The sequence below is a fragment of the Arvicola amphibius genome, chromosome 7 (genome assembly GCF_903992535.2).
Source record: "Arvicola amphibius chromosome 7, mArvAmp1.2, whole genome shotgun sequence".
Lineage (NCBI taxonomy): Eukaryota > Metazoa > Chordata > Mammalia > Rodentia > Cricetidae > Arvicola > Arvicola amphibius.
The window spans coordinates 29,245,656-29,262,067 of record NC_052053.1 but is presented as its reverse complement, the minus strand read 5'-3'; the positions used below and the strand labels follow the sequence as shown (position 1 = coordinate 29,262,067).

The 16,412-nt window shown below is 43.1% G+C and overlaps 1 protein-coding gene across 2 annotated transcripts in view; it reads right to left on the bottom strand.

Moving 5' to 3' along the window:
• Window positions 1-16,412, bottom strand: part of Neb (nebulin) — a 189,092-nt gene that overhangs the window by 149,355 nt on the left and 23,325 nt on the right. For both annotated transcript variants that reach the window (XM_038336440.1, XM_038336441.1), the window contains exons 12-27: window positions 15,823-15,927; window positions 15,621-15,728; window positions 15,414-15,518; window positions 14,868-14,966; window positions 13,657-13,761; window positions 12,611-12,718; window positions 12,381-12,494; window positions 11,133-11,234; window positions 10,934-11,041; window positions 10,741-10,845; window positions 9,650-9,748; window positions 7,453-7,557; window positions 6,804-6,911; window positions 6,599-6,712; window positions 3,483-3,680; window positions 1,209-1,316 (exon numbers count right to left, since the gene is read on the bottom strand). In XM_038336440.1, coding sequence (XP_038192368.1) covers window positions 1,209-1,316; window positions 3,483-3,680; window positions 6,599-6,712; window positions 6,804-6,911; window positions 7,453-7,557; window positions 9,650-9,748; window positions 10,741-10,845; window positions 10,934-11,041; window positions 11,133-11,234; window positions 12,381-12,494; window positions 12,611-12,718; window positions 13,657-13,761; window positions 14,868-14,966; window positions 15,414-15,518; window positions 15,621-15,728; window positions 15,823-15,927 — 1,791 coding nt within the window. The remainder of the gene's footprint in view (window positions 1-1,208; window positions 1,317-3,482; window positions 3,681-6,598; window positions 6,713-6,803; window positions 6,912-7,452; window positions 7,558-9,649; window positions 9,749-10,740; window positions 10,846-10,933; window positions 11,042-11,132; window positions 11,235-12,380; window positions 12,495-12,610; window positions 12,719-13,656; window positions 13,762-14,867; window positions 14,967-15,413; window positions 15,519-15,620; window positions 15,729-15,822; window positions 15,928-16,412) is intronic.

Sequence of the window (16,412 nt, the reverse complement as noted above, 5' to 3'; positions counted from 1 at the left end):
CTCCTTCTATGCCTGTCTTCTCTACCCATCTGTCCAGTCGCCATCCTTGGGGCATACTGTACATTGCAACTTTTTTTTATATATATATTTTAACACTGCACTGTAAAAAAAAAGTGAAAAAGTGTGCTTTTTCACTTCTGACAACTACCAGCACTGGAAGACACTTCCTGAAAGACCTCTGGGAAGGCAAAAATGCTTTCGCCCAAACCAGACAAAAGCACACAGAAGCGAGAACACTTCCGGCTTGAGCACGGTGACAAGCCTCACTTTGTACCTCTGTCCTTCACACCCTTCCCTTTCCCTGGTGATGCAGTCACGTGACAACAGTGTGTCTTCAGCTGTTGCTGGAGAGGGGACAGAAACTGTGTCCATAGTAAGACGCTCAGGACGACCACTGCCTTTTCTCTAAGCCTGAGTGGCAATTTGTAACTATGTGAGAGCCATCAAGACTATAATCAAGGGCACAATTTTTAAAGAACCTTCAACAGCGACATTACGCAGAAGTATTCCAGGCTAGAAGCAAGCCACACCTCTACCAACAGGTCAAGAGGCCACTAACATGTGACATGTCTTTGCAGAGGAAAACCATGTAATTAAAAGATAAAGAAAAGGAATGAATTTTAGGTATAGGCAAAAGCATCGAAAGAAACAAAAGAAACCTCAAAGAAATTTTCATAAAAGGTAAAACTACAGAGGCCAGAAGCGGCTCAGTAACAACCTTGGGATTGACAGGCAGGGGTTCTTGAGGAAACTTCATGGAGCATTAGAAGCATTTAAAATTAATTTCTAAGGTGGGGTTCATGCCTGGAATCCCCATAACCAGAGGCTGAGGCAAGATCACCACCACATGTTCAAGGTCAGCCTGGGTGACAATAAATTCTACACCAGTCTGGATTACAGAGTGAGACTTTGTCTTAAAATAAAAACAAAAGTAGAAAAAGTACCCTGGTGGCAGCAAGTGCAAGTCTGCACGGGTTCTGTCTAAATCAGGTAAAATTCACATTGCGTGGATAAAGTTGCTCAGCTCTATTTGAGTGTTTTACACGAATAGTTTAGATGCTATATGGGGCATGAATATATTTCTGGATTGTTGGTGTTTTAAGAACCTTCGTCAGCAGCAATGACCAGAAAGGGAGGTAGGAAAAGCGCTTCCTGTGGCCCTGCATTTTAATGGGAGGCAGTCCCCTCTAGCGCCCCAGTGGCCATACCTCATTCAGAATGTCCGTGGCTCGCTTTGCCTTTTCCATCTCCAGGGACCCGAAGGGCACCCAGCCACAGCCCTTCATCCAGCTGTTGTAGTCTGCTTTGTACTCTGCCTACAAGAAAGAGGAGCCACGTTTTCCTTCATTGCTATTGTTACACCAACGACAGGCATTTTACTAAGGGTTTTAAAGATGTTTGAGCAGGCGTGTTGCTCCACACATGAACATATTTTTGGTGATAGCTTGGAACACCTGGAGTATTGCTTTCTAATGGCCATGTCCTCCACTTCCCCCTTACGTTTAACTTAATAGAAATTTGATATTAACCCAGAAAATGCTCGATTCCAGGCTGTATTTTAAAGAATAAATGGAATGATGATATTGGGACCATTGGCTGTAGAGTTTTTCGTTCTGGAATGTTAAGTGTTGTATCTCTGTGACCAAATTAGGCTGGAATTGATGACACATAATTGAAGGCAAATAATCTTGGTCATTTTCTAATAATGTTTGATGGTAGTTATTTGTCAAAGCTCTGGCACACACTGTCCTTCATGTATAACGACCATCTTAGAAGGGCTTCTGCACTGGCCAACAAAGCACTTGGAAATAGTTCTTGTTAATTTGCTTAAGGAGACAGGTATTATTTGGCACTGATATTATGTGGGGACAATCACCAGATGCCATTAAGATAGTGAGCTCTTTTAGTCATCGGACCATAGATGATACCTGAAATTTATCTCTAGAAATCAACTGAAAATTCTTGTTCTTTAGAATGGATCTTAAAAAAAAAAACTGGAGTAGAAAAAAAACCAATAAATCAACCTTGCCTCTGGGGACCTTCAAATAGAATTGTATTGCAGACACAGAGAAAAATTAAATAATTAAGAAACAAGATCCTGCATATAGTAATTGTTGCTGGTAGTAAAGTGGAGATGAGAAATCTATCATCTATCTATCTATCTATCTATCTATCTATCTATCTATCTATCTATCTATCTATCTATCTATTATTCTCATATATGGACCTAACAAAATCAAACTATCACTCTGTATTTTGATAGTCTAATAGAAATTCCTGCCTGAAAATTGTCGGACTGCTTAGAAAATAGAACAAGTTAAAGTTTTACTCAAGGGTGCTAAGTTCATTCTGTTCACAAGTTAAAGCCCCTTCCTCTTGCCTTGGGATGGCAAACACTTGCAGAAACTGCCTAAAAGAATGATTTTGGCAGCTATCAAAGGTCATCTTGGAGATCCTGATCACCAAGGAAGGAATGCTTTATTTGCTATCTGCGAGCGTTGGTGTATTTTAATTTCTTCCTGCAGACATGTCTGTGATGGAAATTCCTGTGCCGAGCATGGGACTCAGAGACCGGCCTTAGATTGTTGCCCTGTTACCTGACCTATAAAAGTTGAACTTTCCAAAGCATGAGCTTGGGTTTGTGCCTGGATGCTATCAAACTGAGTTTCCCCTGTCTCTCCGACTGCCTGCTTGGTTCTGTGCTGACGGGAGGAGTGTAAATTATTCAGTCATTGGAAAAATAGTTTCGCAGAAAACTAAAAGACTGTCATATGACCTAACGATTTGACTTCTGGAGTATCTACCCAAAAGAACTGAAATCAGACATTGACAGGACAATCAATTACTCATGGTCACATGAACAATTCTCAGTAGCTAGAAGGTGGGAGCAAGCCAAACAGTGGCCAAGAGGAGAGTGGATACACAAGATGTGGCATACATTGATAAAGGAAGACGGTCAGCTTTCAAAAAGAAGAAAACTCTGACAAAAGCTGTAATAAGGGAAATTGAGGGCACTATGCTAAGGGAAAAACTCAGTTTCCAAAGACAAATACTGTATAACTCCACACATGTGATGTGTCTACAATAGCCCAACTTATAGCAACAGGTGGTTTCTGGGGGCCAGAAGAGGAGATAAAGGGGGATTTCTTGCTTAATAGAGCATTTTGACCTTCTGGACCATCTCACTGGCCCTTGGCATCCATTTAAATACTCAATAAAACTTTTTTGATTTACTCCAGTTTAACAGCCGAGGACTCTCGGCTCAGCAAGGTTGCTAACTTTAGGAAATAGTAACAGCACACGCCAGATACAGGTGTCCAATCCCGAGGACACGCACTTCCAAGAACCAAGGGACCATTTCCCTCATATCTCAATGCTTCCTCACAAAAGGCAGATGCTTCAAAGAGGACTAAAGGCCAGTCTGGGGCTAGATCCTGTCCCGTCTCCCCTTCCAAAGAGGGGAAGAGAAGGCCTCTACTCACGTCACTCTGCAGTGCGTACGCCTTCTTTGCGAGGTCCACGCTGATACTGTCTGGTGGGTAGCTGTAGTTGTGCAAGATGTGCTTGTAGTCCACGTCGCTGGCAATCTCCTGAGATTTCTTAGCTTGGGTGACTTGGAGCATATCAAGTGGGGCGGTGTAGATCGTTTTTGACTTCTCGTAGTCTTTACGGTATTCACGCTAGAAGAAGAGAGCGTTTAGTCCCTCTCGTTCTTAATGAGTTCTCATGACAGTAGAGTAAGTGTAATTTAGAGTAATAGGTGCAAACATTTGAGTAATTATTTTGCCCCAAATTTATTCTAATGACTTAAATCGTTTCTCTAGAAAAAAATCATATATGAATCTTCCCAAATTTATTTTACTTTTCTCTTCTGACTTTTTAGACAGAGTCTTGCTTGTATGGCTCTGGCTGGCCTGGTACTATCTATGGAGCCCAGGCTGAAAATGAATTTACGGCAGTCCTCCTGCCTCATCCTCCTGAGTGCTGGGATTACAAGCATGAACTACCCACCAGCTTCCAAAGTTTTTCAGCCAGAGAAGAGCTATCGGTAAGCTCAGGGGACTTTATCTGCCTTCTTACATCCGGTGGGCTGTTATTTGCAGGTGATGAGTTTAAAAATTATAAAACCCAAGCCCTGAATGATGAATGGAAAGCTTGGGAATGCGCTGTGCCCACGCAAGCGCATGTTTAAAGCCTGTCCCGCAGGAAAGGGACGAACAAGGCGGTGCTGCAACAGCAGCTGTAGTGAGGATGGGGGGAGTGATTTGATGAACTGTTCAGACGCTCGCTCGTGTTTACGTTCTCAGCAGCTGACACAGATCAGCGTCCATAAAACGCTGTTAAAACACACCACAGAAATCCCTGCGCATTTATGTTTATTGCCGAACTATTATTCACAATAGCTGGGAAAGGCAACTGCCCTAGCTGTCTGTCAGCAGACAAACGGATCCAGAAAACATGGTTCCTCTACACAATGGAATTTTATGTAGCGTGAATAAAAATAAAATTAGGGCATTCGAAGAAAAATGGATACAAATGGAAATTGTTGTGTAGCCAAACAAGGCAGGCTCAGAAAGGCAAACTCCATGTTTGGTCTAAATTTAGACGTGTGCCTGTGTGCGTGTGCGTGTGATATAGGTCACAAACTTCAAAGGGGGCAAGAAAGAAGAAAATTCCCTAAGGTAGATGGGAAACAGAGAGGGTAATGGAAATACAGATAACAAGAAAACGGAGGGGGGGGGGGAGTGTGGCGGCTTGACAGAAAATGGACCCCATTGGTTCACAGAAAGGAGCGCTATTAGGAGGTGGGGCCTTGTTGGAGTAGGTGTGGCTTTAAGGAGGAAGTGCGTCACTACGGGGTGGGCTTTGAGGTCTCTTAACCTCAAGTTCATTTCCTGCTGCCTGCCAATCCGGACGTAGGGCTCTCAGCTCCTTCTTCAGCACCAGGTCTGCCTGCGGGCCGCCATGCTTCCCGCCATGATGAGAATGGACTGAACCTCCGAACTGTATGTAAGCCAGCCCCAGTCAGATGTTTTCCTCTGTAAGGGTTGCCATGGTCGTGGCGTCTCTTCACAGCAACAAACTCCTAACTATGTCAGGGAGACTAGTTAGGAATCAGAAGGAATGGGGCAGGATAGAGGGCGTGGGAGAACACGGAGAAAGGCAGTGGGGAGGTGACGTAAGGAGAACGGAGTCTAATGACACGGTCATGTGTGTGAAGATGCCATTGATGGACACGGTCAAATTGCTTTGTGTGCTAACCCAAAAAATCCATTTTAAAAAATCACTGAAGATGCAAATGACTTTAAGGAAAAGCCTCCTTGCTAGACACAGCTTAGCATTAGCCTGGACTAATGAGACTGATGATGTCTTTCGGTTGCAAATGTCAATCAATTAATACGAATTCACAGGTTGATTTTGTACCTAGTGCTCTAATGCTTTCAAGGACAGGAAACATCCTGTCCTTAAAAGGTTTAAAGGTTTGTTCAAAACAAACCAATAAGAATGATGTAGGTTTTTGTGGCATCAGTGTAGACTTGGTTCTAGCTTTTTTTTTTTAAAAAAAATATTTATTTATTATGTATACAATATTCTGTCTGTGTGTATGCCTGCAGGCCAGAAGAGGGCACCAGACCCCATTACAGATGGTTGTGAGCCACCATGTGGTTGCTGGGAATTGAACTCAGGACCTTTGGAAGAGCAGGCAATGCTCTTAACCTCTGAGCCATCTCTCCAGCCCCTGGTTCTAGCTTTTGAACCTGAGAGGGCACACAGAATGGTGGAAACCCAGTGGCATTTCAGGAGCACCGTGTGATGCTCACAATAATGATAAAGAAAGCACACACAGATTATTGTGTGCACACATGGTTGCAGCAAGTAAATGATACCCACATCTTCCTTCTTCACCATGGAAACCAGTGTTTGAAAGCCATGCCAAACACTGTAGCCACTCTTAAAATATCTTCTAAGCAGTATGGACGGTAATTGGCAAGAACAGATGCTTGTCTCTATAGTAAAAATAACTAGGACAGGATAAATGATCCATGGATCACTTTTAGGGAATCCACAAATCCCTGAAGTTAAGGAAATAGGTATGATGAAGAAAATGTTCTATAAATGTGATCTGTATTTTATAAATAATATTTTTAAAAAGGCTTAATCATCAATGAAATTTTTTCTTAGGTGGAGACCACTACCAATTATTAAAGGCAATAGTAAGCATTGATAGCCATACTTGATTTTATATTGGAAGTTCATTAGTTTCTTCTAAAGACAGTTTTCAAATCAATTTAAAAGCTATTTCTCAATTAGATTTAAACACCTTAGAGATTTATTATGGGAGGTTTTGTGAACAAAAACTGATGCTCTGTTAAATATTAATGCAGAGTCTTCAAAGTGGAACGGATGTCAAACACTGCCAATAATTTCTGTTCTCAAAAGTGAGGCACGCAAGAGCCAGGGCCCACACGACCTCTAAAGCTCTCAGCAGGTTATAATGAACTTGAGAGCCCAGTAGACACAGAACCATCCACCTGGAATCCTTCCACACCCTGCATGTGGTCAGTGAAACCATCTCGACAATAGGGCAGACACTCACGTCGCTCTGGTTTTTGGCTGTCTTCAGGGAGTGCAGCATCTTGGGGTCATCGTTGATGCTGAGGGCGCCGATCATCTTGCCTTTGCTCTTCTCATAGTCCTTCTTGTACATCACCTGCAGGGACACCACACATGCTAACTGCTCAGCAGGGACATCCCAGGCCAGCAGCCCAGCCCAGCCCAGCCCAGCCCAGGGCCACACTCACATCACTGGCATTCTTGCTGTTGGCCTTGGCTGCCAGCAGGGGGATGGCATCCACCTTGATGTCAAACTTCTTAGCTTTGCTCTTCTCCCAGTCTTGCTTGTAGACATTCTGGGAAAGTTTCAGAAAATAATTTCTTTTTTTTTTTTTTTTTTTTTTTTTTTTTTTTTTTTATAAAAAGGACATTGGTAACAGGTTAATCCCGTGAACATAAAAAAGTTGAAAGTTTGTATCTATAAACTTATTTCTTCTATGAGTAATTTATTAGCCATATTAACTATTGATGTATTTATTATATAGTTTCTTCTTCTACACCACTAAATAGAATATTCTGTTTTAATTATTTAAGAACATTCTAGAGCCCCTTGTCTATACCACCAATAACTATATAACAAACAACCACCTAGAAAGGGGAAAATGAGACATTTACATGGGAGAAATCCCAAAAACTCTAGAAATTATCAAACAGACACATGAGAGAATGCTTGTGATAATAACAGAGGCCATGGACACGACATCTGATAATGAAGTCGGTCCCCAGAGCCTGGGCGACTGAAAGTCCCCACGTCCACTGCTGACTGTCTCCACAGCTAGCAGCATGGAGTCTAGCTCCACATCTTCTGGCAGACTTGTACTTTCTCCCCATACTTACATCGCTCAGGTTGTAAGCGTTGACTCTGTGCTGGATGAACTCCGGTGCGTCTGCTGGCACGTTGCACTTGAATTTCTCACCTTCATGCTTTGCTTTGTAATTCAGCTAAGGGGGAAGGGGAAGAAGGGGAAGACAAGTTGCTGTAGGTTGACTGTGTGTCCCAAGCTTCATGCAGTTGAAACGGAATCCCCTGAAGTCATGTGGGCGCTATTTGACAGGAGACACCTGTCAGAGGTGATTGTTCACAAGATTTCTGCCCTCATGAGTGGATTCATCTGCAGGAGTGGTTTTATTATTCAAGCAAGCTCTGGGGAGGGCTTGATCTGCATCTCCCTAAGCAATACCTGCACCATGTCGTGATTCAGTAGGAAGCCCTTGAGCCGGCACCACACCCTTAGACTCCCTAGCCTTTGGAACTATGAACTAAGTAAACCTCTATTCTTTTTGAGGGATGAGGAGGTGGTTTTAGAAATAGCATCTTACCATGTAGCCCAGTCTACCCTCAAACTCAAGATTCCCCTGCGTCGGCCTCCCAAGTGCTAAGATTTCAGTCCAGGGTCACTTCTATACTTTATAAATTACTTGGCCTTAGGTATTTTTTTCATAGCCCAGAAAATGGACTCAGCAGATATTCACACAGTTCAAAGCAGGGATTTCCTTGAATTTGTGTAAGACAGTATTGTGTCTTTTTAAGGAACACGCTTCAAAGAGCTTCTTAATCTTGCCAGCATCTCATTCCCTCTCTCAGAAGGATTGTGGGCAACTGGACTTCACTTAGACATGTTGTAGCTGTTGCTATACAGTAGACATGTTAATACATGCCTCACCGACATCACAAGAACGGGCTTGGAAGGCATGAAAATGCAGTTACAGAATTCTGTAATCAGCGCAATAACAACACCAGGATAATTCCCGGGGACAGCTTAACCCAGTTCTAAAGTGCTGGCCACACCGTCGCTGCTTCAGGCAGCTGTCTGCCCACAGTGCTCTTCTGGTGGTTCCTCTCCTTGTCATCCTAACCTAGCTCTTTGTTAAAGTATAGTTGCATTATTTCCCATCTGTTCTCTTTCCTTCCTTCAACCTCCCATGCCCCCTTAACTCCCTCTCAAATTCCTGCTCCCCTCTTCCTTCAATCCCTTACATACACACATGCACACATGAACACACACACATGCATAAATAAGTAAGTATGACCTGTTGAGTTCATTCAGTGCAGCCTGTATGTACATGATTATTTCAGGGCTGAGCACTAGTACTGGATTACTGTGGGGTTCCTCCCTATGTGGGGTTCCTCCCTCTCCCACTCTCAGCACCCCTAATTGTCAGTGGTTCTCTGTCTAAGGGTGGGACTCCCAATCCCCCTTCACTTTAGCATGTCTGTTGGTATCATTGTCCACGTCCTGCATAGACACCCATACTGTTGAGGTGTCAGGAGTGAAGCTTGCCTGTCATTTCCAGGAGACACAATTCATGGCGGATTTCACGGTCCTCTAGCTCTTAAGATCTTCCACCCACTTCTTCCTCAGGTACAGGAGACATGGAGGAAGAGGTGATGTAGCTATTGGGCTATCTTTAATTTTAAAATGCTTTAAATTACATTTTAAAACTGTGTGTGTGTGTGTGTGTGTGTGTGTGTGTGACAAGTTTGACAAGAGGTCAGAGGACTACTTTTGGAAGTCAGTTCTCTACTTCCACTACGTAGAAGGAGATCAGAGATTGAACTCAGGACACCAGACTTAGTGGCAAACACGCACTGAACCATCTCAGTGGCCCCATGTTTTACCTCTGTTTCCCGCTAACTGCCTGGAGTAATGCTTTGTTATAGTACACCTTTTTTTTGCTTTTGCAAAGTCTTTGTAACTTTACCAGAACAGGAATACTTCCCTTTCTGCCCGTCAAATGGATACCTCTGCTGCAACTGTTTTCTTAAGGGGCACGAAGTTCTAGTGTTCATGGGACACATTTTAATAAGTAAGGCAAGCCTATGAAAAATCAGTGGGCTATTTAAAACTCTCAGTTACTGTTTTGCTGTGTATCAGTCTGCTGGGGGCTGCAACTCCATCTAGCAGCTTCATTTGCATTTTATTAAGCAAAATCTGAAGCATGGCATTAATGGCATGACAGAAGAATCCTTGAAGACACTGAGATTTTCAGTAAGCCATCCCTGGGTCGCCCCCTCCGATGTGAGGACACTTACATCACTGAGCTGTTTGGTGTTGAGCTGGGCTTGCAGCAGCACAGGCGTGTCGGTGACCGCTGTGAATTTAGTCTTATCAGGATGCACTTTGTAGGTGTGCTGGAAGAGAAGACAGCGGTCACTGACGGGTCACACTGTAATTTTCTATTCCTGTTCATCCCACACCAATGCAGGGGATGTTTACAACCAAAACTTTGCTTTCTTTAGTTCTGAAAAGCGGGTTCGATGCTAGGATCCTCGTTTTCTCTTTCCCTTCTTTCGTCTCTCCCCCTCTCCTCCCACTGTTAAGCTGTAGACGTGTAGCATTTATACTAAAATATAACATTATTTTCCTCCATTTCTTCTCCCCTCTGTCTCCTTCTTTCCTCTCTCTTGGTTTTTCTACATTTGATATTAACCAAAAGGCTGAGAAATTACCGAGTTTTCTGCTGCATCTATGCGGCTGGTATGCCTCTGCACTGAAACTCGTGTCCAGTCAGGGCTGTACTTTGAGTTATGAGTTCCACACATCCCCCATCCCTTCCTCTTTGTATCCTCACCCTCCCAGCACATCCTAGTCACATCTCTCAATTTCCCTTTCTCTCTCAAGACTGTTCTTTCTGCTTCTCTGGCCCCGAGCTTGGAATGGCAGAACAGTCTTGCTTCAGATTGCCTGGGTCCATCTCTTCCTTGCTCCTAAGTGTTCCTTCTTCACTGCCTGTCTCTTCCACTCCAATGGAACGTCCTGGAGAGCAGGTCACCATGGAACCCTAGTCTCCAGCATCGAGGACAGTGCCTGACTCATGTCCTGGTGTCACTTTGTTGGGCAATGAAGACCCTGATTATGACAAACCTGGGTAATGTCCTTTTGCCCTGGATTAATAGCTGTCCATACTAATGAAAATAAAAACATTAAACCCGAAAGATTTTCATAGCCAATGGACTTCTTCTTAGTAATTCTGGTGTTCTCCAATCCTACCCCCAAGGCCCAATTTAAATAAAATATTATATCCTGACCACTAGGTGAGAGCATTTAAACTCCTATGAAAGATACCACTAGATGTCACAAGCATCCCACACCCAATCTGAGGAACTCAGGGCCGCTGACTTACGTCTTTACACTGGTCCAACTTCTTGATAGCTTCGTATTCCTGAGTTATCGTCTGAGGGAAATAGCATTTCCCTTTGTCTTCTTCATATTCTGCTTTGTAGCTCTTCTAAAAAGCACAAGAACAAAACCACTCAGGATGGCTGCTGCTCCCAAACAATGCCATTGCAGGCCCTAGTCACTGGATGCAAACTTACATCACTGTTTTGAGCTGTAACTTTCATGCAGTGTGTATGGTACGGGTCCTCAAAGCTGCCTACATAGTGGCCCAAAATATTCTTTACGTATGAATCTTTATATTTTGCCTAGTAGAGAAAACAAACACAATGCTTCATGTTAGCAGTGATTTTTCAATGGGCAGGAAAAGCCATCCCGCCCAAGAGGTCCCCTCCGCACCTCACTGAAGTTCTTCAGAAGGGTGTCGAGTTGATACTTAGGGGTCTCACAATAATTCATACTCTTGGCCTTGGTCTTCTCATAGTTTTCCCTGTATAGTCTCTGTCAAAGGAAAAAAGAAAATTGAGCAAAGAAAAATATATCTCACACACCAACAGCCACCAGGGTCATTGCCAGACTTGAAACAATGGGGCGGGATGGTGATGTTTTCTTCCACTGTTTTCCATCATGAGGAAAGGATACCCTTGAGGCTCATGTCTTGTATGATATTAGGTGCTAACAATGACAAGTGCTCATATTGCCTATCTCAGTATTGCTCAGACCGAAAGAATGAATGTTGCCACTCAAGAGAAGTCCTGTCTTGAAATAACTCCCCCATTTCCCTATGCTTGAAAAACATGAATTGCTTAAAAAATTGAAGTAAAATGAGTCCCGAGGCCTAAGAGGGCCCGAGGACACAGGCAGTTCCACAAAGTCATGAGCTCGGCACTTGGTCCAAACACATTTCGTCATACCCCTAGAAGTGAGCCTTCCCCGCTAACTTATGTTCCCTATATAGCAGCTGTCCTTGAATGATGGCTTTTAGGATTTTTAGTTCTTTAATGTGTACATATGTCATATGCTTCTCCACACTCCCTTTTAATTTTCTCATATAGGAAACTCAAAATACACTCACTAAAACAGGGAATATTGTAAATGACATGAAATATAAGACTTTCTTATTAGGAATTACAAAGGCAGTTTCAGTAGATTTTTTTTTCTAAAGTAGGATTAAAGTCTTCGTAATGAAGCCAACATTTTTATAAAATTCTCAAACTAAAATATCTTGCTTTGGCATTCATGCTTCATCTGGTTCTACTGCTTTGTTTTGCAGTTGGTCTTCTCACTTCTTGCTGTTTGTTTCCGCATAGCCTTGCAAACACCTTAGTTCAGGGCACTGAATGGGTGCACACCCACACTGATACTAGGAACACTGTGTATACTCACATATTTAGCCCACTTCTGGGAAACAAAGAAAACAATGTTTCTAGCGTTTGTTTCCTCCTCATAAAACAAAAGGCAGAGAGGAGATGAAAGAAGCAAGCTTCCCAGAGAAGAATGTCACAAACGGTGAGTCTCAGCTAACCAAAACCTCTCCACATTTAGTTATGTGAATCAGATTTGAGTGTAGGCTGACATCCAACCCAAGGTTGTATTAATTGGTAGGGTACCCACATCAAAACAGAGCGGTTTTGCAAAGACACTCACATCGCTCTGGTTTTTGGCTGTCTTCAGGGAGTGCAGCATCTTGGGGTCATCGTTGATGCTGAGGGCGCCGATCATCTTGCCTTTGCTCTTCTCATAGTCCTTCTTGTACATCACCTGCAGGGACACCACACATGCTAACTGCTCAGCAGGGACATCCCAGGCCAGCAGCCCAGCCCAGCCCAGCCCACCCCAGCCCAGCCCAGCCCAGCCCAGCCCAGGGCCACACTCACATCACTGGCATTCTTGCTGTTGGCCTTGGCTGCCAGCAGGGGGATGGCATCCACCTTGATGTCAAACTTCTTAGCTTTGCTCTTCTCCCAGTCTTGCTTGTAGACATTCTGGGAAAGGAATTAGCAAAAGTGTAATGCCTGTCATCACATTTGAAGACTGAGGCTAGGCCAACTCATCGGTTTATTCTAACGGAAAATAAATAGACCCTGTTCATGGTCTAGCAATTGTGCATATTCAAGGTAATTCTCTTTAAGACGGAGCTTCTAATTCTAAGACTAGGTTTCTTGTTCTCCATCAGAAATCTTTCAAATTAGCTCAGTTCCAGGGGCCACACTAATATCTGAGCCCAGAACTAAAGAGTAGAGAGTGGTACAAGCATGCAGCAGTTAGCTCACTCTTGGTGGTTTCTGGTACCACTTTCGTTTGTCCTTTAAATCCACTCAGAGGTCATTTCATGAATCATTCTACTGCCCGGATAATCGCAGTACTTGTTTTGGGAATTGTTGAAGAAACTAAGAGGGTAATTTAACTTTTCTATGAAATTTAAATTGGAAAATGAAAGTTGGCAATGGATTCCTGGCCTTCTGCCCTTTAGATCCTCGCTGTTATCATTAGCATAAGCTGTCTTACATCTAGACATAAGTCTAATTTGTGTGAAACAGGACACTATAGGCCTGGGGAATAAAGGAAATCATTTCTAAAAAGAATCATATACTAGGAAAATTGAATTATGGCATAGTATACCTAAATGCTTCTGGCGGATGTAACATTAAGATTTACAGTGAAACACACACTCATGGTGACATTCCAGAGGCTGGTTAGAAAATATTAATGTTACTAACAATTAAATGAAGCTACTGACAGAACAACCGCACAGAGGCAGCAGGGATGTGCAAGGTCAGCTTAAAGGGACACATGACACGACTGTCACGGGTGCTTCCTAGCTTCACCACTGAAGCAGTCGTTGAACTACAACGAAGCAAACCAAAACTAGGCACACGGCTAGCAATGCGCCCCTGTATGGTGCGGTCCACGAGGCACTTACGTCACTCAGGTTATAGGCATTGACTCTATGCTGGATAAAGGCAGGAGCATCCGGAGGTATATGACACTTGAATTTTTCACTTTCATGTTTGGCTTTGTAATTTAGCTAAGGAGCAGGAAGCAGGGTATGGAGAGAGAGAGAGAGAGAGAGAGAGAGAGAGAGAGAGAGAGAGAGAGAGAGAGAGAGAGAGAGAGAGAGACAGAGAGAGGATCATTAAATTCAGAAGAAAAAGATTTACCAAATACAAACCCTCCTTCAGGCATTTGGTGAAATAACTGACAGCCATCCCGAGAGCGAGCGCTTAGGAAAGTCGCTGCAGTGCGAGCCTGTGTCCTGGGCCCTTGTCAGCACGTCCTTCACGGTCACCGTGGCCTCCACCACAGTAGGTGACAGAATGCGGTAGCTCTTCACGCACATTCCTCTCCACACCTTTCACAATTGGCCCCTTTGGTTCAGACACACTGTCCTGGCGTTCCTGTCCTCGCTGATGCCGCTTACTGGAGAACCCTTCATAAGTGTCACCTTGTATATACTGTGCTTACTGATACTGCGGTTGAACTGTCATCTTGGCCATAAATATACTGCGGCCATTTTTATTTTTATTTTTTTTAGGCCAAGACAGACATGGAGGTTCATACAAAAAGCTCATATAATAAACTTATCTCTAGGTTTCAGTTTTCTAGAAAGTTAGTTGGCAAAGAGAAGCCTGTATGCTCTCTGGTCTGGGCCTGACTGTATACTCAAAACACATCTCGTATCATGTTGATTCCCAAACATCTACAAATTATGTAAGAGAAAGAGGCACAGAAAGACTAACTTATTTGAATATCTTGTCACAAGAAGCTGGGTTATGAATCCAGTTTTAGAAGTTGTGTTCCTTTCAATAATTTAAGCTATACTGGTTTCTTAATTTTACTAAGAGTTGTCAACTCAAAAAGCTTCAGCCCATCCAGATAGAAAGATATTTAAAATGATTATAACTATATAAGCATATACTAAAATGTAATGGTTTTCTAATCAATGTAATCAAACAAGAAGCTGGATTTTATCAGCTGAGAAGGTAGAAGTAGAGTATTATTCCCAACATGAACAAGGCTTGGGGTTTGAACCCAGAACTGCAAAATAGAATGAATTGAATTTCTGCATAGATTTATGAAATTCCTCCCCACTCCCATAACTGCTTCCCCAGATGGGTACTTAGCTGAACTTACATCACTCAGCTGTTTGGAATTGACCTGAGCTTGTAACAGAACGGGAGAGTCCGTAACTTGAGTGAACTTGGTCTTATCTGGGTGGGCTTTGTAGGTGTGCTGGAACGGAACAAAGGAGTTTGGTTTAGTGGGGTCTATGATGTCCAAGGTGGTCTCTGAGCCAGGAAAGAACCTATCCCACCCCACCCTGAAGAAACTGCTGGCTAAACAAACATTCAAGGTGTTTGTTTTTAGCTGGATTGCAGTTTGTCTGAGAGGCGCTCTTCTGTGAATGTGAAGACCGACCCCATGTTTTCAGATTCCTGACAGCTCGTCACGGAGATGAGCTCGAATTAGCTCTTGAACAAGGGATGCCAGCAGGAACAGAAGTATATCGTCTACAAAATTGTTTCTTAGACATATTTGTAAAGTGGGCAACATTTTAAAAGCATCTCAGCCTCTAGATGCCACAAAGGACAGCAACATCTGGATCAATGTCCCCAAAGCAGGAAGCATCTGGACTGAAGGAGGAGGAAGGACTGTCACAAGCTCACTCTGTGAACGTACATCTTTGCACTGGTCCAGTTTCTTGATTGCCTCATATTCCTGGGTGATGGTCTGGGGGAAGAAGCCTTTGCCTCTGTCTTCTTCATATTCCGCTCTGTAGTTTTTCTGTGAGGGAAAATAATCAGATATAATGATCCAACCATCGTTTTATGACTTAAACCCACAACATCTTATTTAGAAAGTGAAAACAATAGCCTTAGGACTTACGTCACTATTTTGGGCGGTCACTTTCATACAGTGTGTGTGATACGGGTCCTCGAAGCTGCCTACGTAGTGTCCCAAAATATTCTTTAGGTAGGAATCTCTGTACTTCGTCTGAAAGACAAAATGTATTCCACTTGTTAATTGACCAGTGGCTTGTTAAAGAAGCGAGCCTTTAAAGACAGCGGGTGGCCGTGGTGATACTCACATCACTACTGAAGTTCTGCAGTACTGTGTCAAGCTGAAACTTGGGGGTCTCGCAGTAATTTATGCTCTTGGCCTTTGTCTTTTCATAGTTTTCCTTGTATAGTTTCTGCCAAAGGAGGGAAATCAGTTAAAATAGATCCTGTCACTCCCACGCTGATTATAACGCTCATATTTTCCAACACCAGAAAAAGAAGAAGAAAAGATACCGTCCGCCAACTACCTTAGAAACCTACAAACACTCGGTGTCATGGCGTTATTAGCAATGATTGTAAAACTTGAGATTTTGACATTTTCAGAAACTTAAGAAGCCAACATGCTACCCCTAGCTGAGCCTCAGTGGCAGACTGGCATCTCTGAGCTGCTCTCTCTCTCTCTCTCTCTCTCTCTCTCTCTCTCTCTCTCTCTCTGTCTGCACACTTACTCTCTCTTTGTGCCCCAAGTACACGGAGGCTATGATAATGGCTTTGTTATTTTTCAAATAAACGTTTATAAAAAGCTAAGTAGAAAAACCTACAGTTAGGCTTCATAAAATAAGACTCATCTGAGAATTTGAAGCATGAATGAGTCACCACTGGTTCTCCTTCACTGCTA